Source organism: Podarcis pityusensis (genome assembly GCF_964106645.2).
Source record: "Podarcis pityusensis genome assembly, chromosome: 13".
NCBI lineage: Eukaryota > Metazoa > Chordata > Lepidosauria > Squamata > Lacertidae > Podarcis > Podarcis pityusensis.
The window spans coordinates 9,260,521-9,287,406 of NC_138038.1; the positions used below are offsets into that span (position 1 = coordinate 9,260,521).

Below are 26,886 nucleotides of genomic sequence, written 5' to 3' on the forward strand. Positions count from 1 at the left end.
ATTCAAGCATTACCTTGTGTTAAGGAACCTCATGCAGGAACACAGAAATCTGCCTTATACCAAGTCAGGTTATGAGTTTATTTAGCTCTGCACTGCCTCTATTGATGGGGAGCAGAGAGCCAAGAAGTGAGGCAGGCAATCTCTCTGAGCTCTCCCTGGAAATGAAGGCGATTGAACCCGGATTATTTTTCAAAGTATGTGCTCTATCGCTGAGCCACACCCTTTCTCCTGAACAGATTCTTCTTCTTCTTCACTTCCTTTCTGTTATGTACTGAAGTTCTCACCCTGGGCCAGCAGGGGGATACTGTAGATAGTTTTCACTCAGGTCCACATATGCAAATAGGAAATTGAAAGTGACGTTCAGTGTTTGGATAGTTACAGAAAGTGGTTACAGTTGCGTTGTAGTGGAGCTCTATATAAGCACGCTGGCTGAACCCTTCAGTTCAGTTCTGTTCTGGCCTGTGAATAAACAAGAGCTGAAGAATTGCTGTGTTGTCTGATATGTTCATCCACAACTTAACACTTTCTATACTGCTTTATATTTTAAAGGAAAGAAACATATCAAAAGCAGTTCATGGCATGTTATACGCTGAAAGAAAATTATATGAGAATGGTGCATCAATGGTATTTAACTCCTAGCAAATTAGCAAAAAGTGTACAAAACAGGCTCAAATGTATGCAGGAAATGTAAGGAAAAAGAAGGCACCTTTTATCATATGTGGTGAAAATGTAAGGTAGTAAAAGAATTTTGGGAAATGATATATAATCAGTTGAAAAAAATGGGGATTAAGAGGGTAAAAATGAAGAATGATATTGGGATACACGTATACAGATAGTAAAGGTAAAGGGACCCCTAACCATTAGGTTCAGTCGTGTATGACTCTGGGGTTGCAGTGTTCATCTCAATTTACTGGCCGAGGGAGCCAACGTTTGTCTGCAGACAGTTTTCCTGGGTCATGTGAACAGCATGAGTAAACCGCTTCTGGCGAACCAGAGCAGCCCACCGTTTACCTTCCCGCTGGAGTACCTGTTTATCTACTTGCACTTTGATGTGCTTTTGAACTGCTAGGTTGGCAGGAGCAGGAACCGAGCAACGGGAGCTCACCCCGTCGCAGGAATTCAAACCACCGACCTTCTGATAGGCAAGCCCTAGGCTTTGTGGTTTAGACCACAGTGCCACCTGCGTCCCATGTAAAAAGATAATAATGTTAAAATGTCAAAGGATGGTGCAACTTTGATTGTATCATTGTAGCAATGTAAAATCAAATAATAATAATAACAATAATATTATAAAAAGAAAAGAAAAGAAAAATGTTTAAAATAACCTTTGCTAAAAACCCTGAAGCCTTCCTTTTAGGAATTCTAGGTGCCGAAATCCCAAGGGAGCAGAGAAGACTTTTTATGCATGCGACCACAGCTGTGTGGACGTTACTGGCCCCAAAATGGACAAAAGATAAAGTCCCTGCCAGAGAAGAATGGCAGATCAAGTTGATGGACTATGCTGAAATGGCTAAAATGATCGGAAGAGTCAGAAATCAGGAAGACCAAAATTTTAATAAAGAATGGGGAAAATTCATAACTTATCTTAAAGACCATTGTAAACAGTTAAAATTGTTAGTAGGATTGGAATATCACCTGTAGTTTAATGGTGAATTTTGGATAAAAAGGAGATGTAAAAGATTTGGATCATCATAAAAGATGCAGGAAATGATTAATAATAGGACCCACAAAGGGGAGGATGGAAGTCCAGGAGATTCCTTGGAAAATCTTGTTTTTATTATCTATGTTCGATATATGACTGTAATCTGAAAAACCAAATATATTTTTAAAAATAAATCTCAAAAGCAGTTTACAACACATCAAATAAAAGAATCATAGAACTGTAGGGACCACGAGGGTCATCTAGTCCAACCTCCTGCGATGCAGGAAACTTTTTACGCAAGGTGCGTCTCGAACTCATGACTCTGAGATTTAGGGTCTCATGCTCGAATGAAACAATTCTGAATCAAACATGACTGAAGAGACTCAGATATGAAGTGTACATCTGAAGCAACATAATTTACATGAAATGAAAACATTACCTTAAAGATTTCAACATTACAAAGGAGGTAGATGTGATTGGGGTTCTAGTTCAGAAACAAAGTAGATCTGGCAAATCTTAAGTCTACCCACTCTACCTGCCTGCAGGCCTCTTTTTCGCAGGAATTGGTAGAGATCTGGTTTTCATTCAGAGGGATATGAAATTTGGAGGTGGCAAATCAACAATTAAAATATACATACATACATCATTTTGATTGTAGACCACCTTCCCATAGTTAAAACCGTACTCGAGGTGGCTTATAACTTGGAAAAAAACCACATAATTACAAACTTAATTAAACTTAGGCCGGAAGAACCAGCTGCACAAATATAAGATGGGAGGTCACCAGGCTTGCCAGTACAGTGGTACCTCGGGTTAAGTACTTAATTAGTTCTGGAGGTCTGTTCTTAACCTGAAACTGTTCTTAACCTGAAGCACCACTTTAGCTAATGGGGCCTCCTGCTGCTGCTGTGCCGCCGGAGCACGATTTCTGTTCTCATCCTGAAGCAAAGTTCTTAACCTGAAGCACTATTTCTGGGTTAGCGGAGTCTGTAACCTGAAGCATATGTAACCCGAGGTACCACTGTAGTTCATGCGAAAAGGATCTTTGGGACTTAGTAGACCACAAGCTGAACATGAGTCAACTGTGTGATGCAGCAGTACAAAAGGCTAATGCTAATCTAAGCTGTATCAACAGAAGTATTTTGTCCAGATCAAGGGAAGTAATAGTTCCACTCTATTTCACCTTGGTCAGACCACACCTGGAATACTGCGCCCAGTTCTGGATGCCACAGCATAGCTGTCAACTTTTCCCTTTTCTTGCGAGGAATCCTATTCGGAATAAGGGAATTTCCCTTTGAAAAGGGAAGCGTTGACAACTATGTGCCACAGTTTAAGGATATGGACAAGCTGGAATGTGTGCAGAGGAGGGTAGCTCAAATGATGAAGGGTCTGGAAACCAAGCCTGATGAGGAACGGTTGATGGAGTTGGGTATGTTTAGCTTGGAAAAGAGGAGACTGAGAGGAGATATCTCTCCTCTCAGAGGAGTGTGTGTGAGAGAGAGTTTTGTTTTCTCCTGCTCTGAGGGTAGAACACGAACCAATGGCTTCAAGTTACAAGAAAGGAGAGTCTGACAAAACGTCAGGAAAAACTTTCAGACAGTAAGACATTTTTTTAAGGACTACAAACCATAACTTGAATAGTCTATACACAAATTTCCCAGAAGGAAGGTGCCTTAATAATTCTTCCTTTTTTCCATTTCCTTATAGCAGCTTCCTTTCTTTTCCACTTTAGTGGTTTGAGTCCCTTATAAATTTGTTGCCTGTCCTCTATCTCTTTGCGCAGGCATAGGCAAACTCAGCCCTCCAGATGTTTTGAGACTATAATTCCCATCATCCCTGACCATTGGCCCTGTTAGCTAGGGATGATGGGAGTTGTAGTCCCAAAACATCTGGAGGGCCGAGTTTGCCTAGGCCTGTCTTTGCGGTTCAACTCATCTATTACATTTAAATAATCTGTTTTCAATTATTTATCAATACAATAGGAGAACAAATTCCCTTTCTGTGAAATTAGTCTAGGCACAGCCAAGTGTTGTTGCTGGAACCATATTTAATCTGGTAATTTTTGAAGCAGTCCCATTCTTTTTCTAACCTTATCTCTTAATAACTCTGACATTTTGGCGAGTTCAATGAACTCGCACAACTTTGACTGCCATTCTTCTCTTGTTGGTGTTAGCTCATTCCCCCCCCAATATTTTGACATTAAGATCCTGGTTGCTGTTACTGCATAAAGAAACACGCTTTTATTTATTTATTTATTTATTTATTTATTTATTTATTTTTACCAACAACCAAAACACAAAAAGTGAAACCCCCCCCAGGCGGCTGATACATTGGTTATAAAGGGACCCCTGACCATTAGGTCCAGTCGTGACCGACTCTGGGGTTATGGTGCTCATCTCGCTTTACTGGCCGAGGAAGCCGGCGTACAGCTTCCAGGTCATGTGGCCAGCATGACTAAGCCGCTTCTGGCAAACCAGAGCAGCGCACGGAAACACCGTATACCTTCCCGCCAGAGCGGTACCTATTTATCTACTTGCACTTTGACGTGCTTTGAAACTGCTAGGTTGGCAGGAGCAGGGACCGAGCAATGGGAGCTCACCCCATTGCGGGGATTCGAACCTCTGACCTTCTGATCGGCAAGTCGTAGGCTCTGTGGTTTAACCCACAGCACCACAGCGCCCTTAACATTGGTTATACATAATCAATAATAACATATTCAAATCAACCATATGTACAATTTTATATACGTGAACACTCCTCCATCCACTAGGTTTATTTAACTTTTAACATTTTAATTGCCCCAAATTGTTCAAACCTACCCAAATAATTCAATATCTTCTCAAACCAATCCTCCTCTTTCTCACTGACGTTAAACCCTTTCATTCTGTGTATCTTCACGCTTTTATTTTTGTTTGGAATATTTATTTTTAAGACCTTCTCCTTCTATCCTGAAGAATCTGTATCTGAAGAAGTGTGCATGCACACGAAAGCTCATGCCAATAACAAACTTAGTTGGTCTCTAAGGTGCTACTCTAAGGTGTGAAAGGCTGGGCTGGATGAATCCCAAGCCAGAATTAAGATTGCCGGAAGAAATATCAACAACCTCAGATATGCAGATGACACAACCTTGACGACAGAAAGTGAGGAGGAATTAAAGACCCTTTTAATGAGGGTGAAAGAGGAGAGCGCAAAATATGGTCTGAAACTCAACATCAAAAAAACGAAGATCGTGGCCACTGGTCCCATCACCTCCTGGCAAATAGAAGGGGAAGAAATGGAGGCAGTGAGAGATTTTACTTTCTTGGGTTCCATGATCACTGCAGATGGTGACAGCAGTCACAAAATTAAAAGACGCCTGCTTCTTGGGAGAAAAGCAATGACAAACCTAGACAGCATCTTAAAAAGCAGAGATATCACCTTGCCAACAAAGGTCCGTATAGTTAAAGCTATGGTTTTCCCAGCAGCGATGTATGGAAGTGAAAGCTGGACCATAATGAAGACTGATCGCCGAAGAATTGATGCTTTTGAATTATGGTGCTGGAGGAGACTCTTGAGAGTCCCATGGACTGCAAAAAGATCAAACCTAGCCATTCTGCAGGAAATCAGCCCTGAGCGCTCACTGGAAGGACAGATCCTGAAGCTGAGGCTCCAAGACTTTGGCCACCTCATGAGAAGAGAAGACTCCCTGGAAAAGACCCTGATGTTGGGAAAGATGGAGGGCACAAGGAGAAGGGGACGACAGAGGACGAGATGGTTGGACAGTGTTCTCGAAGCTACCAGCATGAGTTTGTCCAAACTGCGGGAGGCAGTGGAAGACAGGAGTGCCTGGCATGCTCTGGTCCATGGGGTGACGAAGAGTCGGACACGACTAAACGACTAAACAACAAATGTCTAAAGTATAATACAAAAAATTATTAAATAATTATAGACATTTATAGAATGTATATATAGTAATCACGCTTAAGTAAGAGCAATGTAGAGAAGCCAGAAGAGGGGTGGAGGGAAGTTAATTCAGATAAGATATAGATTGAAAGTCGGACACGACTAAACAACAACAAAGGTGCTACTGGAAGGAATTTTTAAAATTTTGTTCCTTCTATCCAGATCATAGCTGTCAAGCGTCCCTTATTTGGCGGGACAGTACCATATCCCAGCGCCGTGTCCCGCTGCTGTCCCGGATTGATGATGTCCCTTAAATTTCCCGGGTTTCATGCATGCCTGGCTCAGGAGGGAAGCAGTGGCTCGGGGTCCTCCACCTCAAGAGAGAGAGAGAGAGTGCACAAGCTACCGCGTCTCCGTCTCTCCCTTTCCCCCCTCAGGGGCACGTCGTGAGGGTGGCGGGGGGTGGGCAGGCAGCGCCTCTCTTGCAAGACTTCTGCTGCACTGCCAGGGGAAGCCGGAGGCGGCAGCGGCGGTGGCGGCTGCGGCGGTGGCGGCTGAGGAGGTGGCCTGAGGGAGGAAGAGGAGGGGATGGGGAGGGACGCAGAAGGGCAGTGCTTCAGCGGCCGCGACGGCACCGCAACCGCCTCATGCCGGGCTCGTGGGCAGCGTGGGTGAGAGTCTCTCTTCTTCCCTCCCTCTCTCTCTCTCTCTCTCGGGCGGGGAAGGGCCGATGGAACTCCTCGCGCCAGGAGGACGGCAGCCCCAACTGCTGCTTAGCATAGCCTCCAACCAGTGCAGCATCTTAATGTAGTGATTTCCCCCTCTGCATCTCCACCCATAGTTCAAATTTTTACTACAAGTTTTCTGTCAATCCTACCAATGTCTGTAACTCTTTAGAATAGCTTTTCAACTAAATTATAAACTTTCCCCATTCTTTATTAAAGAGGTCCTCTTCCTGGTTTCTAATTCTGCCTGTAAGCTTTGCCATCTCGACGTCGTTCCGCAGTTTTGTCTGCCACTCTTCTTTGGTCGGAGTTGTAGATCCTTAGGATCATCTAATCCAACCCCCTGCAAAACACAGTCAGTCGCAGCCAAAGCAGCATGGCTCCATCAGTGCCGGATTTATGTATAAGTTAAGCAAAATCCCTTATTTTGCCTGGTGATCCCTTATTTTCGAGGCTGCTGGTCCCTTATTTTCAAATCTGTAACTTGACAGCTATGATCCAGATGAGCTTCATCGTAGGGAGGATTTTAATCGAGAACCGGAAGTGTTCAGGCGTGGGAAAGTCTCTGCGCTCCCTTACCTCTAGGGGTTTCTTCCTTTGCGATCTGCCCAGCAGATCTCCGGATCTCCGGCCCGTCGGTTGCTTTTGCCTCCCCGGAGGAAAGGGAAGGATCTGCGCCAGCGAGGGCTCCGGGCAGCCGGTAGGAAACGGAGTTGCCTTGACCCCAGAGTGCGTTCCCACGCGAGAGGGAGCCTCAAAGTTCTGCGCGCTTTTGCGCGCTTGGTGCGGAGTGGCCCGTCGCGCGCCCGCGTCGGAAACCGGGCGGGTTTGTAGCAGCGCAACACGCGTGTCTTGGGAATTCAACTTGTGGCTCCCCGTGGGGACTCGGCTCCGGCATCTTGCTCTCCATCCCGTTATGATCACAGGGCGAGAGTGCCCCTGAGCAGGTGCAGAGCGTTCAGGGCCGGACTGAGACCTTTGGAGGCCTTAAAATATTTGGGTGCGCCCATATAATGGGTGTAGCCAAGGTGGGAGAAGGGAGGCGCAGCTGTCCCCCCCCCAAATCAGTACAAATACAGTGGTACCTCGGGTTACATACGCTTCAGGTTACAGACTCTGCTAACCCAGAAATAGTACCTCGGGTTAAGAACTTTGCTTCAGGGTGAGAACAGAAATCGTGCTCCGGCGGTGCGGCAGCAGCAGCAGCGGGAGGCCCCATTAGCTAAAGTGGTGCTTCAGGTTAAGAACAGTTTCAGGTTCAGAACGGACCTCCGGAACGAATTAAGTACCTTTACTTAACCCGAGGTGCCACTGTACATAGCTATTGTATTTTAGTGTTTTGTTGTAAGCCGCCCAGAGTGGCTGGGGAGACCCAGCCAGATGGGCGGGGTATAAATTATTATTATTATTATTACTGAGATTCTGTTCTCCCCCAACAAAAGGCCTGCCCTCCCCTAACAAAACTCCTGGCAACGCCCATGGGTCGTATGCTGTATATCAAATTCAGAATATAAACAATAATAAACTGTAAAATGAAATTTTATTTTGGGATATGAAATGAAACCTGCAGTAAGATGGAAAATAAAGTTGATATTTGACTCCCCCCCTCCTTTTTCCAATTGCAAAGCCTTTGATGGGAGCCTCAAAATTAACCACACCAGGTAACATCAGAGGGAAAATTGACATAAGTGAAGCCCACTCCATTAACTCAGCTGAAGCCCTTTGGCTTCTCCCTTCCCAGGCCTATCTCCTTGCAGCGACTCTCTCTCCTACCCATAATGCAGCAGTACAAAAGGTCTGGTACCCGAAGATGCTCATTTCCCAGTTGTGTCATGCCTGTAATCCATTTATAAACACACACACAACCAGTGTGGTGTAGTGGCTGGAGAGCTGGACTAGGAGCCGAGAGACCAGGGCTGACAAAAAGACAGCACATAAATGTAGCCTATGCAGCACAGATAACTCTGTAACCATGTCCATCCCCTAAGACTCTTGGCAAATGTCTTCTGCTTCGTTGGCAGTTGTACATTTTCTGCCAGTTTCTGCAAAGAACGACATGCAGCCCTGAAAAAAACAACAACAGTGATTTCAGGCAAGGCCAAAGGGCAGGCTTTTATCCGGTACTCATCATGCCGCCCCGATGAGGCCAGTCGTTCAGTGCTGCTGAACTTTGAACCTCATTCTTGAGATCAGCTGCAGTTTGCAACTCAAGCTGGGCTAATTGGACGCTGTTGGCGCTTTGCTGGAAACCAGCAAAAATCAAAGTTCTGGCATTTCAGGCAAAACAAGTGAGCCATTTAAATACAAGGCATGAGTGTTGGATTACTGTAGCTGGCAATTTTCAGTAAATGTCCTGGACCCTCTTTCTCCAAATTTGAAAAATTTCCTTCCACCACCTCCAGTTTGCTATAAATGGGGACTTTTGCCGATGCACCCCATGAATAATTTTGGTTCAGCCTGTGCCAAATATTTAAAGGATCTCCTACTCCCTTCCCATCAAAGAGCTTTTATGCTTGCGAGACTAAATGCTTTTGTCTCTGCAGTGACCAAAGGCAGAGTCCAGTGCTGGATTTACATATACAGTGGTACCTCGGGTTTACATACGCTTCAGGTTACAGACTCCGCTAACCCAGAAATAGTACCTCAGGTTAAGAACTTTGCTTCAGGATGAGAACAGAAATCGTGCTCCGGCGGCGCGGCAGCAGCAGAAGGCCCCATTAGCTAAAGTGGTGCTTCAGGTTAAGAACAGTTTCAGGTTAAGAACGGAGTTCCGGAACGAATTAAGTACTTAACCTGAGGTACCACTGTAAGCTAAACAAGCTATAGCTTAGGGCCCCACTCTCTTGGGGGGCCCCCAAAAATTTAAAGGGAAACAAAACTGATGTAAGCTATGGGCCCTGCCTGCTAGCTGATCCCTAAAATATCACTGGTTTGCTCATTTCTACTTCTTAATTGTATTTCAGTTCAACAATTACTTTGATAAAATAGATATTGTGTTGTGTCCAAATGGCTTTAGATACCAATTAGGTCCATAAATGAGCAAATAGCATATACTGTATTTTTCGCTCCATAAGATGCACTTTTTTCCTCCTAAAAAGTAAGGGGAAATGTCAGTGTGTCTTATGGAGCGAATGCGTGGTCCCTGGAGCCGAATTGTCCAGGGGCAAAAAGCAGATCGTGCTTAATTTTTTTTAGAAAGAGGGAAGGGAGTGTTGAAACAAAGCCGCTGATCAGCTGATCAGCAAGCGATCGGGAGGGGACATAAGGGACTCCAGCGATAAAGGAGGTTACCTGGTAGGGGGGAGGTAAAAGCACTTGGATCCGCAGGATTTTTGCATTGGGTCACCCCAAATTATCCATCAGATCACATAGCATGTCCATGGCTACAGCCTGCACCAAAAAAATCACGCATCCACTGTTTCGTGGGGCTGCAATGGCACAAAAAACATGGTTACAAAGCACAGATCCACATGGATCCTCAGGATTTTTGCATCGGGCTATCCCAAACTCACCGTCAAATCACATATCATGTCTGTGGCCACAGCATCAACCACAAAAATCATACATCCAATGTTTCGTTCAGAATATTTTTTTTCTTGTTTTCCTCCTCTAAAATCTAGGTGCGTCTTATGGTTGGTTGCATCTTATGGAACAAAAAATACGGTGTTCAACACAAAAAACAGTGACCATTTGTTGACGACAAAGGACAGCTGGACATATAAGGGCCCTGTTACCTTCAGTAGCTTAGGGCCTCATCAAACCTAAATCTGGCCCTGGCAGATTCTCACACATTCCATTCAAGCCTGTTTGTGTGCCTGCAATCGAGAAGTACAAGATTCAATGGACCACATTCTCTTAGATTGCCCTTTGCACAGCAGACCTCGCCAACTGATGCTGAGCAAAATGTTGGACCTCCGGCCCACAGCTCTGAGAAGAAGCCAAAGAAGGTTTCTCCTGGCAGATCAGGACGAAGATATTACTGCTTTAGTAGCTTCCTTTTTAGCCACAGTCTTACCTGATATGGTTCCCAATGAACTATCCTTTTGGGAAATAGACAGGGTATAGCACAGGCATAGGCAAACTCGGCCCTCCAGATGTTTTGGGACTACAACTCCCATCATCCCTCACCACTGGTCCTGTTAGCTAGGGATGATGGGAGTTGTAGTCCCAAAACATCTGGAGGGCTGAGTTTTCCTGTGCCTGGATATGCAAATGCACACAACCATAGTGTGACCTTTTAACCCTTGATAGCTTCACCCTTGTCTTTTTAATCATTCCAGTTAATTGAAATGTTTTATACTGTGGTGCCAATAAAGGTATTTGATTGATTGATTGTTTTTGGTTCAGGATTGCCAAATCTGGTTTCTTTCTGGTTGCTAGAGATACCGGTCACAGGAAGGCAAAAGTTATGAGATGTATCCATAGTCTGAAGATCCTCAGGTCTGAAGATAATTTGCTGTAATTGCTTTGTGTGTTGCAGGGGCCAAGAACAGAAACATGAGGTATGTCAGCACGCGAGGAGGAGCCGGAAGTGTGGATTTTGAAGGTGCTCTTTTATCAGGCTATGCAAGTGATGGTGGTCTTTTCATGCCTCAAAAAATCCCAGCTTTAGACTCTGCCACACTTCGAAAATGGAGCAGCTTCTCTTACCCAGAACTGGTGAAGCAATTGTGCTCTCTCTTCATTTCGCCTGAGCTTATTCCGGAAGCGGAACTAAATGGTAAATGAATCCAGATCAGCTATTGAGATTTGATAGCCTTCAAAACTATGTTAGATTTATTTCATGGGAAAATGTTATTTGCTCCCTTTCGTATAATGTAATTAATTTCGGGTGACTCGACAGCAGCGGTAGATGTGCTGGTAGTATTGATTATTCTTATTGTGTTTTATTCAACTTTATCTCCCCCCCCCCCCAATTTTTTTATTCATTTTATAACACAAATAAAAAACACAAACAGAAAAGACAAACAATACAAACAAATTCTTGTCATATCCTTATTTTTCTAAACATTGTTAAGTGGGATTCCCCAAGTCCCACCTACCTGATTTCCATTTTACTTCATCTTTAGCAGTTTACATATATCATAATTTCTAACCATCTTTTTTTTTTTAAATCACACTTAAAATAACTTCACATTTTATCACTTACAAATAATACTATTTTAAAATACCCTATCTTCTACTTCTAACCCTACAACCTATATCCACTTCCAAAATTTTCTAAGATTTAAGTATTAACCTATTTTTCCAAATATTCCTTAAACTTCTTCCAGTCTTCTTCCACCGTCTCTTCTCTCCCGATCAGTTCGGCAAGTTCCATATACTTGTGTTTTATTCAACTTTATCAGTGTGCATTGTGCAACAAAATCCTGGGCAGTTTGAAATTTCAGCGAGAGGGTGCTAAAGTTCGTTTAAACTGGAAATACAGTCAAACCTTGACTCCCCAATGCCTCCGTTACCGTACGTTCTGGCTCCCGAACTACAAAAACCCGGAAGTAAGGGTTCCAGTTTTCGAACGTTTTTCGGAAGCCGAACGTCCAATGCGGCTTCCGTTTGAGTGCAGGAAGCTCCTGCAGCCAGTCGGAAGCCACGCCTCGGTTGTCGAACATTTCGGAAGCCGGATGGGCTTCCGGAACGGATTAAGTTTGACAACCGAGGTTTGACTGTAGCAGTCGTGGGTGAGGATCAAGATCAAGACTGCAATAAGCAGCAGCCAGGGGGCGGAGTTAACCCTTTCCTTCTGTGCTGCGTTCCCAACAAAACCTCTATCGCAGGCATAGGCAAACTCGGCCCCCCACATGTTTGGGGACTACAACTCCCATCATCCCTGACCACTGGTCCTGTTGGCTGGGATGATGTGAGTTGTAGTCCCAAAACATCTGGAGGGCCGAGTTTGCCTATGCCTGTTCTATTGGCACCAGCAGGAAAGAATATCTCTGACCAGCCAAATAGTATTGGGGATTGGGATGCAAGACCCCAGTTGAGCTTCAGACCATATTGGGCGGCTCCCAATCAAGTGTTAAAAACAATACAGCATTAAATAGTAAAAGCTTTGCTAAACAAGGCTGCCTTCAGGTGTCTTTTAAAGATAAGATAGCTGCTTATTTCCTTCACATCTGAAGGAAGGGTGTTCCACAGGGCAGGTGCCACCACCAAGAAGGCCCTCTGCCTGGTTCCTTGTAACCTCACTTCTCGCAATGAGGGAACCACCAGAAGGCCCTCGGCGCCGGACCTCAGTGTCCGGGCTGAACGATGGGGGTGGAGACGCTCCTTCAGGTATACAGAACTGAGGCCGTTTAGGGCTTTAAAGGTCAGCACCAACACTTTGAATTGTGCTTGGAAACATACTGGGAGCCAATGCAGATCTCTCAGGACCGGTGTTATGTGGTCCTGGTGGCCACTCCCGGTCACCAGTCTAGCTGCCGCATTCTGGATTAATTGCAGTTACCAGGTGACCTTCAAAGGTAGCCCCACGTAGAGCGCATTGCAGTAGTCCAAGCGGGAGATAACTAGAGCATTCACCACTCTGGTGAGACAGTCCGTGGGCAGGTAGTGTCTCAGCCTGTGAGCAGGTGGAGCTGGTAGACAGCTGCCCTGGACACAGAATTGACCTGCGCCTCCATGGACAGCTGGAAGTCCAAAATGACTCCCAGGCTGTGCACCTGGTCCTTCAGGGGCACAGTTACCTCATTCAGGACCAGGGAGTCCTCCACACCCGCCCGCCCCCTTCCCCCCAAAACAGTACTTCTGTCTTGTCAGGGTTCAACCTCAATCCATTAGCCGCCATCCATCCTCCAACCGCCTCCAGACACTCACACAGGACCTTCCCTGCCTTCACTGGTTCTGATTTAGAGGTAGAGCTGGGTGTCATCTGCATACTGATGAACACCCAGCCCAAACCTCCTGATGATCTCTCCCAGCAGCTTCATATAGATATTAAAAAGCATGGGGGAGAGGATGGAGGCACCCCACAAGTGAGAGCCCAGGGGTCTGAACACTCATCCCCCACCACCACTTTCTGGACACGGCCCAGGAGGAAGGAGCGGAACCACCGTATAACAGTGCCCCTGTCAGGGAACTGACATCGGAGCGAGAGGTGAAGGGGAGGCTCCTAGATGATGCTGGCGAAGGACCCAGCAGCAGGGGGAGAAACAGCTCAGTAGAGGGGGAAGCATTTAAGCGCAACACCAGGGATAAAGGGGGGCAGATGGGGGAATCGGAGAGAGGGCTCCAGGACTCTTCACTGGACCTCAGTGAGGAGGGCACAGGTCCTCCGCTACCCACGCCCTCGCTGCGCAGAAGACTCCCGCGCAGTGAGAGGAGGAGGAGACTGGGTGTCAAACAACTTTTATGTTGGAAGAGGTTCAAGAAACGCCCACTGACGGATTCTGCCAGCGACTGAGGCAGCCACGATGAGAAAGGGCTGTGCAGTCAGAAAGGTTTAACAAGGCAAATTAGCCTAGAGAGGCACCAGTTTACGCACGAGTAACTCATACCCATTACAACCCCCAACTCCTCTAGACGGGATGAGCCCGGGTTCTGCTCACTACGCCTCTTTTGTCTGACCACAAAGATTAGCCCAAATTTGTGGACCACTGGCATTGTATTTCCCCTAATTAAATATTGTTGCCTTTATTCTGGAGTGCAGCATTACTGAGGTAAAACTTGACTTGACTGTCATGTTAATATATCTGAAGGGCCAATATTTTTAAAAGTGCCATTTTTTAAAATTTCCCCCCATGGTAAATCTTTATTGGTTTAAAATACAGACACAAATGATCATGAAGGTAAGTATAAGAGAATTGAATACAAAAAAACACACATGAAGACATAAGAACAAGAAAAAAGAAGATAAAAAGATAGAAAAGAAAAGAAAAAGAACCCAAAATTTATGCCAAATCATAACCATCAATTTATGCATAAAACTTCCAATCGTTCTCATTATACTGTTTATATAATCATAATTTTATCACACAGCTTTACATTATATCCTTTTTCATGTATCCCACTAAAGTATTCGTTTCATTCATTTTTGCTTACAGGTATCATTCCAGTTCTGCTGAGATGGTATTATTTGTACAATATAATCTTATATATTCCTTAAATATATATTCCATATATATTCTGATTTCAAGCTCCTCTGACTTTTTGCTAGTTGGAAATATTCTATCATGAGCGTCTGCCATTCAATTATCGTTGGTATCGTTTCGCCATATTTTCTTTCATGGTTCCAAGCTAACAATGTCTTTTGACTTGTCGTCTTCCGCTAGACCTGATTGACAGAGCATTCAGCAGGTTCAGGCACAAAGATATTGTTCACCTGTCAAGACTGGAGAAGGGCTTGAACGTTCTGGAGTTGTGGCACGGCGTAACATACGCTTTCAAGGACTTGTCGTTGTCCTGCACGGGGCAGTTCCTGCAATATTTCCTGAAGAAGAAGAAGAAGCATGTCACAATTCTAGTGGGTATGTTTGCAGCTAGGACTAATGGATTTCTGCTCGTTTTTTAATAATGTGCTGCCTTTGCTCAAAATCCATTTATTGCTTCTTTTCCCCTAGCCTCAACGTATTTGCATTTGCTTTTAGGCCGCTTCTCGTGTGTTCTATAACTCACTGCCACGGGCTGCATATTTTGGGCACCTTGGCAGAGTAGAGAGTAAAAAACAGGGAAGATAAAAATCAATGATTTTTAAAAAATAAAATAAAATCTGAATTTCTTATTTAAATCAGATTTTCCCCCACTCCTCCTTAAAATTTCTGTCTTCCTGATTTCTGATTCTTCCTGTCATTTTTGCCATTTTGGCATAATCCATCAACTTGCTCTGCCTTTCTTCTGTGGTTGGGACTTTATCGGCCATGGCCATAAATTTGGCTGGCTTTAAAAGACGATTAAATAAGTTCATGGAGGATAGGGCAGTCCTTGGCTACTAGCCACAAAGCTCCACTGTCAGAGCTTTGGATCCCAGTTGGTTGGAATCACAAGTGGAGAGATTGCTGTTACTCTCGGGTTCCTGCTGGCAGCCTTTCCATAGGCCATTGTGAGAACAGGATACTGGACTGGATGGAATCTTCTTATGCTCAGGGTAGTGGGAATGAATGAATGAATTTTTAATTGCATCAGCCGTCGGCCATAGCAATAAAACAACAATACAATATACAAAGAATAGAAATAAAAATGTCAATTATATAAAATACATTTTAGGGTTTTGAATCAATAGCCAATCTTATTCTGATTGCCCCAGCTAAAAACCTTGCAGCCTGTTATGTACTGAAGTTCTCACCCTGGGCCAGCAGGGGGATACTGTAGATAGTTTTCACTCAGGTCCACATATGCAAATAGGGGATTGAAAGTGACGTTCAGTGATTGGCTAGTTACAGAAAGTTGCTACTGTTGCGTTGTAGTGGAGTTCTATATAAGCAGGCTGGCTGAACCCTTCAGTTCAGTTCTGTTCTGGCCTGTGAATAAACAAGAGCTGTTTGCTGTCACCTGCTCATCTTGATCTGCCAAGAGAAAGGACACTGTGGCAGTGTCTGGGCGATGCAGAATGGACAATAAAAGAGGGGTGATAACCTCATTCCTCAAGCCTTTATAAAGAGTACTGCCATATCCACAGGGACATAAATGTTTTTCGTGTGGAATCTGTTGGAATCGTCCCTCAAGTACAGCCGAGGGCAATACATTCAATCTGGTGAGAGTAAAAACGCGTCTATATTTTAGAATTGCTTGGTTATGCAGATAGGGTGCCAGAGAGTCGAAATGGGTAGGTGGGAAATTGTCATACCATGGGAGTGGGAACCTAAAAGTGGATCAGCGTTATTGATGGGTTTCCTGGGACTCAAAAGGTTGGCCTGGAGTGCGCCTTCTTTCCCTCTGACCTTGCAGACTCCCAGCAAGTCTTTAACAGTCTTGGTTATTTTTTTTAAACAGGGACTTCAGGGGATACTGGGAGTTCAGCCATCGAAAGTGTCCGGGGTGAAAAGAACGTGGACATATTTGTTCTGCTTCCACGCGGCCTCTGCAGTCAGGTGCAAGAGCGGCAGATGACGACAGTGATTGAAGACAACGTCCACGTGTTTATCAGTGAGCGACTCCATTTTTAACTTCAGAGTGCTTCTGGGTTCGGTCATTGTGGATTTGTTGCCTAGTGGTCAGGAGTGGTCAGCAGTGCTTTTTTCTGGGGGTACGCATGCCCCTAAACATTTTGTGAATCTAAGTTTGGCCTCATTGAGGGGCAGTATTTCAATATGGAGGATCCAGGTGGCGCTGTGGTCTAAACCACTGAGCCTCTTGGGCTTGCCAATCAGAAGGTCAGTGGTTTGAATCCCCGTGACGGGGTGAGCTCCCGTTTCTTGGTCCCAGCTCCTGCCAACCTAGCAGTTCGAAAGCACGTCAAAGTGCAAGTAGATAAATAGGTACCACTCCGGCGGGAAGGCTGGCCACATGACCCGGAAAAACTGTCTGCGGACAAACGCCGGCTCCCTCCGCCTATAGCGCGAGATGAGCGCGCAAAACCAGAGTCGTCCGCGACTGGACCTAACGGTCAGGGGTACCTTTCCCTTTACCTGTTTCAATATGAGTAGGAAAATGAGAGTACCCCTAAACTTTTTTTTTTTATAGAAAAAAAGCACTGGTGATAAGTATTAAAGTCTGTGTGAGGATATGCAGCCAAGTTACAAATGCACGATTGGTAGATAATCCCAAACTATCACATCCTCTAAACTTGTGTGGTCAGAAGGTGAACAACCGAAACTTAATGTTTTCTACTTTCAGTCACTGCACACTCTTCTCTTTACCTGCAATGGGGTAGGATGTCTGTGAGTTCTCCAACAGGGAGCTCACTCCATTTTGGACTATGGACTTTTGTAACTTTTAAGAATTATTACCTGCCTGATTTTTATCACTGTATTTATTGAATCCTGGCAAGACTTTGCCAAGTGAGCAAACCTTGTATTTTTCTTGTTTACTTAAACAGTCTGAGAGTGATTTCATTGTTAAGAGGGAAAAATAAAAAAGGGAGAAACAACCACAGTCTACCTAAGCACCTTGGATATCATAATTATTCTAGATAGCTATGCACAGAGCTTTCTTTTCAGCCAGAACACACCAGAACTCAGTTCCAGCACCTCTCAGGTAGGCGCCATTGCCATTCTAAGCGAACAAGGGAGGCGTTCATGGTGAGTTCCGGCACCTCTTTCCCTAAAAAATAGGACTGGTTATGCAACATTGTACCAAATAGCTTCTGGAGATAAACTGCATAAGGATAGTGATTTCTCTCTCTGCTGAAATAGCTATTTGCATTCTCACACAAGTGGAAAGAGGAAGGATAATTAACAAATAAAATATCCTCTCCTAGTCATCTAAAACCATCCAACAAAGCCCACAACATCTGGATGGCACCATGTTGGCTGCCCTCGGTGTAGACAGTACTGAACTCAATGGCCCACTGCCAGTGTTGGGAAATCTGCAGTCAAAATCACAATTATGTTTGCTACATAAGTATATGAGGGGGTTAAGACTCACAGAGTTCTTGTATTCCTAGAGAAGACAGATCTGTGTGATGTTATACAGTCATACCTTGGAAATCGAACGGAATCCGTTCCGGAAGTCCGTTTGACTTTCAAAACATTCAGAAAACAAAACACGGCTTCTGATTGGCTGCAGGAAGCTCCTGCAGCCAGTCAGAAACATTGAAAGCCCCATCGGACGTTCGGGTTCCAAAAGAATGTTCGCAAACAGGAACACTCATTTTAAGGTTTGCATCGTTCGGGAGCTAAAATGTCTGAGTTCCAGGGCGTTTGACAACCAAGGTACGACTGTATTCCCTACATCCTGTGCTGGGAAATAGGGCAAAGGATCTTAATCTTTTCTCCTTCCTCCTCGCCTCTATCTGTTTCTTCTTTTCAAGCCAGCAATGTGAGCAGACATACATGCCTGGCCTCTGCTCAGAGTCCAGTAAAAAGCACGAAGTGTTTTTACTCTGCTAAAAGTGCTTCACAGCCTGATTACTCTCGTACTGTGGTACCTCTGGTTGGGAATGGGATCCGTTCGCAACATGAAAAGAGCGCAACCCGCAGCAGCGCATCTGCGCACGCGCGGGTTGCGATTTGCCGCTTCTGCGCATGTGTGTGACATCATTTTGCATTTCTGCGCATGCGCGAGCGGCGAAACCCGGAAGTAACCCTTTCCGGTACTTCTGGGTCGCCACGGGACGTAACCTGAAAGAACGTAACATGAAACGGACATAACATGAGGTATGACTGCATTTCTCTCACATACACACATGGGACGGGAGGTTTAAATTTTAGTTTACGGATTTCATCCTCAACCGCTCACCATCAGCTGGCAGGTCCTTTTACAATCTTTGGTGCCCTGCTTCCTTCACAATCCCCTTCACCTCTGGGCTGGCAATGGCGCAGTGGAGCGAGGCACTCTTCTGCGACACGACTGAAGTAGCACCCTTCATGCCTGCCTCTTCCATCCCTGCTTCTCCCTCCAGCTGAAGGCAACAGTGATGAAATTGATGAGCCCATCAAAGAACTCTTTGCGGATGAGGATTTTTCAAGGAGACACAACCTGATGAGTCTGAATTCGATCAACTGGTCCAGAATTCTGGTGCAGATCGCTCATTTTTTCTACGCCTACTTCCGGTGTGCTCCATCTATGGATGCTGCTCCGCTGCCAGTTGTGGAGGTGGTTGTTCCAACTGGGGGAGGAGGAAATCTCACAGGTTGGCAAAATCCAAGAACACCAAAATGCTTCCTTGAGTTGTAATGAATTGTGCTAGACCTGTCTGAAAGTTGCATCGCTGGAGGTGGGAGGAGCTGTAAAACGAGCAGCACGTCAAAGACAGCTTTTTATTTTGCTGTTTCAGTGCAAACCTAGTACTCCTAAACAATCTGGCCATATTTCTGAGGTTTGCTGAATATTTCTCCTAGTTCATCGAGGCTCGCTGAGCCGCAAGCATTGTCTCAGCCCCTATGTTTAATTGCCATTGCCCTTCACGGCCTAGGACCCTCGTACCTACGGGACCGCCTCTCCTGGTATGCCCCACGGAGAGCCTCAAGGTCCATAAATAGCAACACCCTAGAGGTCCCAGGCCCTAAGGACATTAGATTAGCCTCAACCAGAGCCAGGGCCTTTTCAACACTGGCTCCGGCCTGGTGGAACGCTCTGCCTCATGAGACCAGGGCCCGGCAGGATCTGATTTCTTTCCACAGGGCCTGTAAGACAGAGTTGTTCCACCTGGCCTTTGGCTTAGAGCCAGTTTGATTCCCTCCCCCTCTTTCTTTTTTCTTTTTCCTTTCTCCTCCTGTGATGAAGCTGCATTTTAATATTTTAATGTTTCAATATTTTAATGTTGTATTTTAATCTTGTTTTTAAGTTGTATTCATTCATCTTGTTTTTATTATTGCTTGTTAGCTGCCCTGAGCCCGGCCTTGGCTGGGGAGGGCGGGGTATAAATAAAAATTATTATTATTATAGACCCTGGGATTGGGCACCTGGAATACAGCCAGTTTATGTAACCAGAACAACTAAATTCTGCAACCTGCATAAATTACATAAGCAGAGCGGAGTGCAGGCTTTACATATTTCTGAAGTTTTGCTCTTTTGCATAATTTGGCCGGCTTTCATCACTCATGGGGGACAGACAAGGAACCATGCAAAACATATAACCATAAAACATAGCAATTAAATTAACAGTAAAATGCCAGCAACTTCCAATATCACCAATCACAACTGTATTCAGTATTGACAATCAGATCAAATAGAATAGTTGAAATGATTTCGGAACCATATTGTGCAGCTGCTTTATGTAAGGAGATCTGTGGTACAAATTACTGATGGTTTGTTTCTTTGGTCCAGCTGGATGTCTTGCACAGAAGATGGGGCTCCCCATTGATCTTGTGGCAGTGGTAAATGACAACGATGTGGTACACAGAGCTATCCAACAGGGTGATTTCTCATTGTCCAGGTCTGTGAAGTCAACACTGGCTTCAGCAATGGATATTCAGGTAATTTACCTGGAGAGGAACGTGCTGTTTAGTATGGTAGAAATGTGAGGACCAGCTCTACCTTTCTTTCAAATCAAAACCAGTGAAGGTCCTGTGTGAGTGTCTGGAGGCGGTTGGAGGATGGATGGCGGCTAACAGATTGGTTGAATCCTGACAAGACAGAAGTACTGTTTTGGGGGGACAGGAGGTGGGCGGGTGTGGAGGACTCCCTGGTCCTGAATGGGGTAACTGTGCCCCTGAAGGACCAGGTGCGCAGTCTGGGAGTCATTTTGGACTCTCAGCTATACATGGAGGCGCAGGTCAATTCTGTGTCCAGGGCAGCTGTTTACCAGCTCCATCTGGTACGCAGGCTGAGACCCTATCTGCCCACGGACTGTCTCGCCAGAGTGGTGCATGCTCTAGTCATCTCCCGCTTGGACAACTGCAATGCGCTTTATGTGGGGCTACCTATGAAGGTGACCCGGAAACTGCAATTAATCCAGAATGCGGCAGCTAGACTGGTGACTGGGAGCGGCTGCTGAGACCACATAACACCGGTCTTGAAAGACCTACAATTGGCTCCCAGTACGTTTCCGAGCACAATTCAAAGTGTTGGTGCTGACCTTTAAAGCCCTAAACGGCCTCAGTCCAGTATACCTGAAGGAGCGTCTCCACCCCCATCATTCTACCCGGACACTGAGGTCCAACGCCGAGGGCCTTCTGGTGGTTCTCTCCCTGCGAGAAGCCAAGTTACAGAGAACCAGGCAGAGGGCCTTCTCAGTAGTGGCACACGCCCTGTGGAACGCCCTCCCACCAGATGTCAAAGAGAACAACAACTACCAGACTTTTAGAAGACATCTGAAGGCAGCCCTGTTTAGGGAAGCTTTTAATGTTTGATGCATTACTGTATTTTAATATTTTGTTGGAAGCCGCCCAGAGTGGCTGGGGAAGCCCAGCCAGATGGGCGAGGTATAAATAATAAATTATTATTATTATTATTATTATTATTATTATTATTATTATAGCTCCCTGAGCCTCCCCCAGTCATGCTCACTCCATTGATGGGCCATTCCATCAGCCTTGCTGGGAGATCAGCTCCATCGGCTTCCTCGCTCCCCCAGTTGTCAGTCATCATCAGCTATTCCATCAGGCTGACGCAGAGGGAGAAATGAGCTGTGGCTCTGCTTAGGAACCAGCTACATATGCCTTCCATTCCAGCTGGCTTTTTGCAGGAACTTCTGGGCAAGAACTGGTGCCTGTGTTTGCCTGCCAGTTTGACAGCCAATTTCCTCCCTTTCTCAAGGGAAAAGGTAGAGAGGGAACCACAGAGAGTCAGTTTGGGGAAGTCTGATGGGATGTTCTTCCTGGATGAAGCCCTGGTTTGTGAAGGAACTCCTTGCAGAGTGACTCAGCTGCCTCAAGATCCTAAGACCGTTCCCTTGAACTATATAGAGAAGGGATGGAGAAACCGTGGCTCTCCGGGTGGTGTTGGACTCCAACTCCCATCAGCCATATCCAGAGGTCAGGGATTATGGGAGCTGTAGTCCTGAAAAATCTGATCTCTCTCCCTGATTTAGAGCCATACCATAGCCCTTTGGGCTTTCTGGAATGTGAAACAATTTATTTAAGGTAGATAAGGACAAGATGAAATTATACAATTGAATATAAATATAGATGGGAAACGGCTATGTATTGTGAGTACTTATCTACTTTTAAAAATTTTCCACTTATGATCTTTTTCTTTTACTTCTTTATTCTTTGTTCTTTTTTTCTTTTTTCTGATATCTTATCTTTCATTTCACTGCTTTATTGTGAATAGCATTTTATAGAGGTATAAATAACTATAAATATGAAAAGAGACAAAATATTCTCTAATTCTTTTTCCTTGGTTAGATGTATTTTCTTTTTCTTTTGTATTTTCTTTTGTTGTGAATATGTACGTTTTCTAATTTGTACTTAATAATTTTTTTATTTTTTTTTAAATAGATTTGTTGATGGGTGCCTTTTTCCTGTAATCCATTTCCTTTGGCTCCAGCATAATCTTTGCCATATCTAAATGCTTGCTTGCTTCTGACCATAAACCTCCTTCTAGAAAACGGCTTGTGCCATCTTTTCCTTTGCTAGGAACCTTACAACATGGAAAGGATCTTTTGGCTGTTCTCCGGCTCAGACAGCAACTTGGTCCGAAGTGTGATGGAAGAATTTTACTCTGCTAAAAAAGTCCAGCTCCCGTCCCAGTTGCAAAAGAAGGTTAGCTATGATTTGCCTATGATTCTTCAGCTTGCTTTTAGTTTGAAGGCTCTCTTTCAGGAGCGGCTGCCGTGCAACGGGCCTCACGTCAGAAGCATCGCTTCCTGGAAGGGAGAGGAGAGGTATTGGTGGGGAGATCAATGCAGTGCTTAGGGATGCCAGGATGCAGCTGTGCCGATCAACCAGTTGCGATGTTCACTGTGCAGGTGATGTCTACAGTTTCTCTGGTGGAATCTAGGTAAAGGTAAAGGGACCCCTGAACATTAGATCCAGTCGTGACCAACTCTGGGGTTGTGGCGCTCATCTCGCTTTATTGGCCAAGGGAGCCGGCGCACAGCTTCTGGGTCATGTGGCCAGCATGACTAAGCCGCTTTCTGGAGAACCAGAGCAGCGCACGGAAGTGCTGTTGACCTTCCCACCGGAGCGGTACCTACCGTATTTTTCGCTCTATAACATGCACCCGACCATAACACGCACCTAGTTTTTAGAGGAGGAAAACAAGAAAAAAAATATTCTTAACACAGTGGGTGTATGATTTTTGTGGTTCATGCTGTGGCCACAGACATGTGATCTGACAGTGAGTTTGGAGTAGCCCAATGCAAAAATCCTGAGGATCCATGTGGATCCGTGCTTTGTAACCACGTTTTAAGTGGGGAGGGAAGAAAAAGCACTCAAGGGACAAGGAGCACGCGTGGGGTGGGTGGAGAAGGATGCTGCTAATAATGCAGAAGAGGGGTTTAAGGGGAGAAGGAACACGCGTGGGGTGGGTGGAGAAGGATGCTGCTAATAATGCAGAAGAGGGGTTTAAGGGGAGAAGGAACACGTGTGGGGTGGGTGGAGAAGGATGCTGCTAATAATGCAGAAGAGGGGTTTAAGGGGAGAAGGAACACGCGTGGGGTGGGTGGAGAAGGATGCTGCTAATAATGCAGAAGAGGGGTTTAAGGGGAGAAGGAGCACGCGTGGGGTGGGTGGAGAAGGATGCTGCTAATAATGCAGAAGAGGGGTATAAGGGGAGAAGGCTCCTCTCCTCTCCCACTTTGCTCCTTTAAAGCAAGCAGGCTCTGCTTTTCTTCCTCCTCCCCGCTCATCCCCGGCTTAGCGAGCTGAAAAACTTTGCTGCTATGTAGCGAGCTGAGTGGGGAGGAGAGAGGGACAGAGAGCCTGCTTGCTTTAAAGGAACCAACCGGACAGGAGCCGCTTACACTTGTGTAAGCGGCTCCTCTCCTCTCCCGCTTTGCTCCTTTAAAGAAGCAGGCTCTCTGTCCCTCTCTCCTCCCCGCTCAGCGGCTATTCTCCCACTTTGCTGTTTCATAGCGAGCCACGGAGGAGGGAAGGAAGGGGAACCATGGATCCTCTGCTCACGGCTGCAGCAGATCCCCCCCCCCCGCCACCCGTAGGCATTCGCTCCATAACACGCACAGACATTTCCCCTTACATTCTAGGAGGAAAAAAGTGAGTGTTGTGGTGCAAAAAATACGGTATTTATCTACTTGCACTTTGACGTGATTTCGAACTGCTAGGTTGGCAGGAGCAGGGACTGAGCAACGGGAGCTCACCCCGTCACGGGGATTCGAACCGCCGACCTTCTGATCGGCAAGCCCTAGGCTCTGTGGTTTAACCTACAGCGCCACCCGCGTCCTTCTGGTGGAATCTACACATATATTTAAAAACACTGTGGAAAAAAAGTACATAAAGCGTAATACAGTGGTACCTCGGGTTAAAAACTTAATTCGTTCTGGAGGTCCGTTATTAACCTGAAACTGTTCTTAACCTGAAGCACCACTTTAGCTAATGGGGCCTCCTGCTGCTGCCGCACCGCCGGAGCACAATTTCTGTTCTCATCCTGAAGCAAAGTTCTTAACCTGGGGTACTATTTCTGGGTTAGCGGAGTCTGTAACCTGAAGCGTATATAACCTGAGGTACCACTGTATTTGCAGCTGTATCCTCTGAGTCTGGTTACAGCTTTCTGAGTCCTCTGTCTCGTTGCAGCTTTCTGAAGGTCTGAAGTCTTGCTCAGTCTCTGATGAAGAAATTGTCCAAACCATGAGACGCTGCTGGGAGGACAACCGCTATCTCCTCTGTCCCCATTCCGCCACTGCTGTTTGCTACCATTATAAGCGCTCCAGTTGCCATCCAAGCATGTAAGCATGAATTTGTCTGCACGCTTTAGTAGCTTTCTTATTACAGAATTATATATATTATAGAATATTGTTAGTATTATTATAATATACTAAAGCATGCAAATGAATATAGCAATTTAAAAAATATATTTATTATTTATTAATTGCATAAATAAATTATATTGCAGCTATAATAAGATTAATAAAATCATAGTATTAACAACAACAACAACCTGTGCTTTTTGTTTCTTACCAGTATAATACCCATCCTGAGAACATAAAATGATGTTGATAAAAAGGTGCTAACCTTTAAAGCCTTAAAAGGCCTCAGTCCTGCATACCTGAAGGAGCGTCTCCACCCCCATCATCCATCCCGGACACTGAGGTCCAGCACTGAGCGCTTTCTGGCGGTTCCCTCGCTGCGAGAAGTGAAGTTACAGGGAACCAGGCAGAGGGCCTTCCCAGTGGTGGCACCCGCCCTGTGGAACGCCCTCCCAGCAGATGTCAAGGCAACAAACAACTATTTTACTTTTAAAAGACAACAGAAGGCGGTCCTGTTTAGGGAAGTTTTTAATGTCTGATGCTGTATTGTTTTTAATATTCGGTTCGAAGCCGCCCAGTGTGGCTGGGGAAACTCAGCCAGATGGGTGGGGTATAAATAATAAATTATTATTATTATTATTATTATTATTATTATTATTATTATTATTCCACTCCCCCACCTGCAGCATGGGAGATAATACTATAAATTTAGCTTGTAGTTATTTATCTCCTTGACATCTGATGGGAGGGCGTTCCACAGGGCGGGCGCCACTACCAAGAAGGCCCTCTGCCTGGTTCCCTGTAGTTTCCCATCCCTCAGAGCTGAACCTCAGTGTCCGGGCTGAACGATGGTGGTGGAGACGCTCCTTCAGGTATACAGGGCCAAAGCTGTTTAGGGCGCAATATGTGAAGGGACCCACAAGGATTTGAAGATCAACAAATTTACTGTGGCAAGAGCATTCTTTGAGACGGAACCCATTCAGTCCTGTCCAAATTTCAGAGACATTTTGAGGTTTGAGATGTGCTCATTTCCTCTTTTCTTCCGCTCCAGTTCCAGGTGTTGCTTGGCTCCTGCCTCCCCTGTGAAGTTTGAAAATGCCGTTCTTAAAGCCGATCTCACCCTCGACATCTCGCCTGAGATACGGAAGCTGAAAGACATGGAGACCAGATCTTGTGCCCTGAAGAGAGGCGATGACTGGGCCAAACTACTGCGGCAGCAAATAGAAGCAGTTGCGAAACAGAGAAATCCTACGCCAAGCTGAACATTTGCAACGAGTCCCCTAGTTGATTGCTCCATCGAAGCCTCCTGTGCAAGGCATATGATAAGAAAGCTGGTGCTGCTTTGGCTAATGAATAAAGCATAGTTGTGTCACAGTTCTTGGAGAATCATCATCATCATCAACAACAACAATAGTACAGTCATACCTCGTGTTGCGCTTGCTTCAGGTTGAGTGTTTTCAGGTTGTGTCCCGCGGCGACCCGGAAGAACCGCAAAGGGTTACTTCCGGGTTTCGCCACTCGCGCATGCACAGATGCTCAAAATGACGTCACACGCATGCGCAGAACCGGCGAATCGTAACACGCGCAGGTACAGGTTGCGTTCCGCTCAGGTTGCGAACAGAGCTCTGGAACGGATCCCATTTGCAACCAGAGGTACCACTGTAATAATAAATTTATATCCCACCCATCTGGCTGGGTTTCCCCAGCCACTCTGGACAGCTCCCAAGGGAATATTAAAAAACCAAATCATTATACATTCTACATTTCATAGCATTTCCATTTTCCATTTCAATTCATAGTAATAACAATAATTTATTATTTATACCCCACCCATCTGGCTGGGTATCCTCAGTCACTCTGGGTGGCTCTGAACAGAATATTAAAAACACCAAACATTAAAAACTTCTCTAAACAGGGCTGCCTTCAGATGTCTTCTAAAAGTCAAATAGTTGTTTATTTCCTTGACATCTGACAGGAGGGTGTTCCACAGGGCGGGCGCCACCACCGAGAAGGCCCTCTGCCTGGTTCCCTGTAACCTCACTTCTCACAGTGAGGGAACCACCAGAAGGCCCTCGGCGCTGGACCTCAGTGTCTGGGGGGCTGAACGATGGGGGTGGAGATGCTCCTTCGGGTATACTGGGCCTGTTACCACCTAAAAGCGATGAGCAATTGTTGTTGGCATCCGTCTGCCTCGAGAGACAATGGAGTGCACTTCTGGGGGTGAAATCAAAATG

At 45.4% G+C, this 26,886-nt stretch overlaps 1 protein-coding gene across 3 annotated transcripts; it reads left to right on the forward strand.

The window, feature by feature from the left end:
• The first annotated feature begins 6,839 nt into the window (after window positions 1–6,839).
• Window positions 6,840–26,026, forward strand: THNSL2 (threonine synthase like 2). 3 transcript variants are annotated; one of them, XM_080976874.1, is made up of 9 exons: window positions 6,840–6,949; window positions 10,730–10,969; window positions 14,520–14,714; window positions 16,177–16,329; window positions 18,746–18,976; window positions 20,113–20,261; window positions 22,365–22,490; window positions 24,480–24,631; window positions 25,704–26,026. In XM_080976874.1, exons 2-9 carry the CDS (start codon window positions 10,747–10,749, stop codon window positions 25,912–25,914), a joined length of 1,440 nt encoding a protein of 479 aa, XP_080833000.1. In that variant the 5' UTR covers window positions 6,840–6,949; window positions 10,730–10,746; the 3' UTR covers window positions 25,915–26,026. The 3 variants fall into 3 exon arrangements, with proteins under 3 accessions (XP_080833000.1, XP_080833002.1, XP_080833001.1); XM_080976876.1 differs by having other exon boundaries at window positions 6,861–6,978; XM_080976875.1 differs by having other exon boundaries at window positions 6,933–7,071.
• Window positions 26,027–26,886: the final 860 nt, after the last annotated feature.

Excerpts from the sequence above, each read along its gene's own strand:
- THNSL2 (XM_080976874.1), top strand. The coding sequence starts at position 10,747 with ATGAGGTATGTCAGCACGCGAGGAGGAGCCGGAAGTGTGGATTTTGAA. Across the intron at positions 10,970-14,519 it reads TCCGGAAGCGGAACTAAATG|ACCTGATTGACAGAGCATTC; the intron begins GTAAATGAATCC and ends GTCTTCCGCTAG. Across the intron at positions 14,715-16,176 it reads GCATGTCACAATTCTAGTGG|GGACTTCAGGGGATACTGGG; the intron begins GTATGTTTGCAG and ends TTTTTTAAACAG.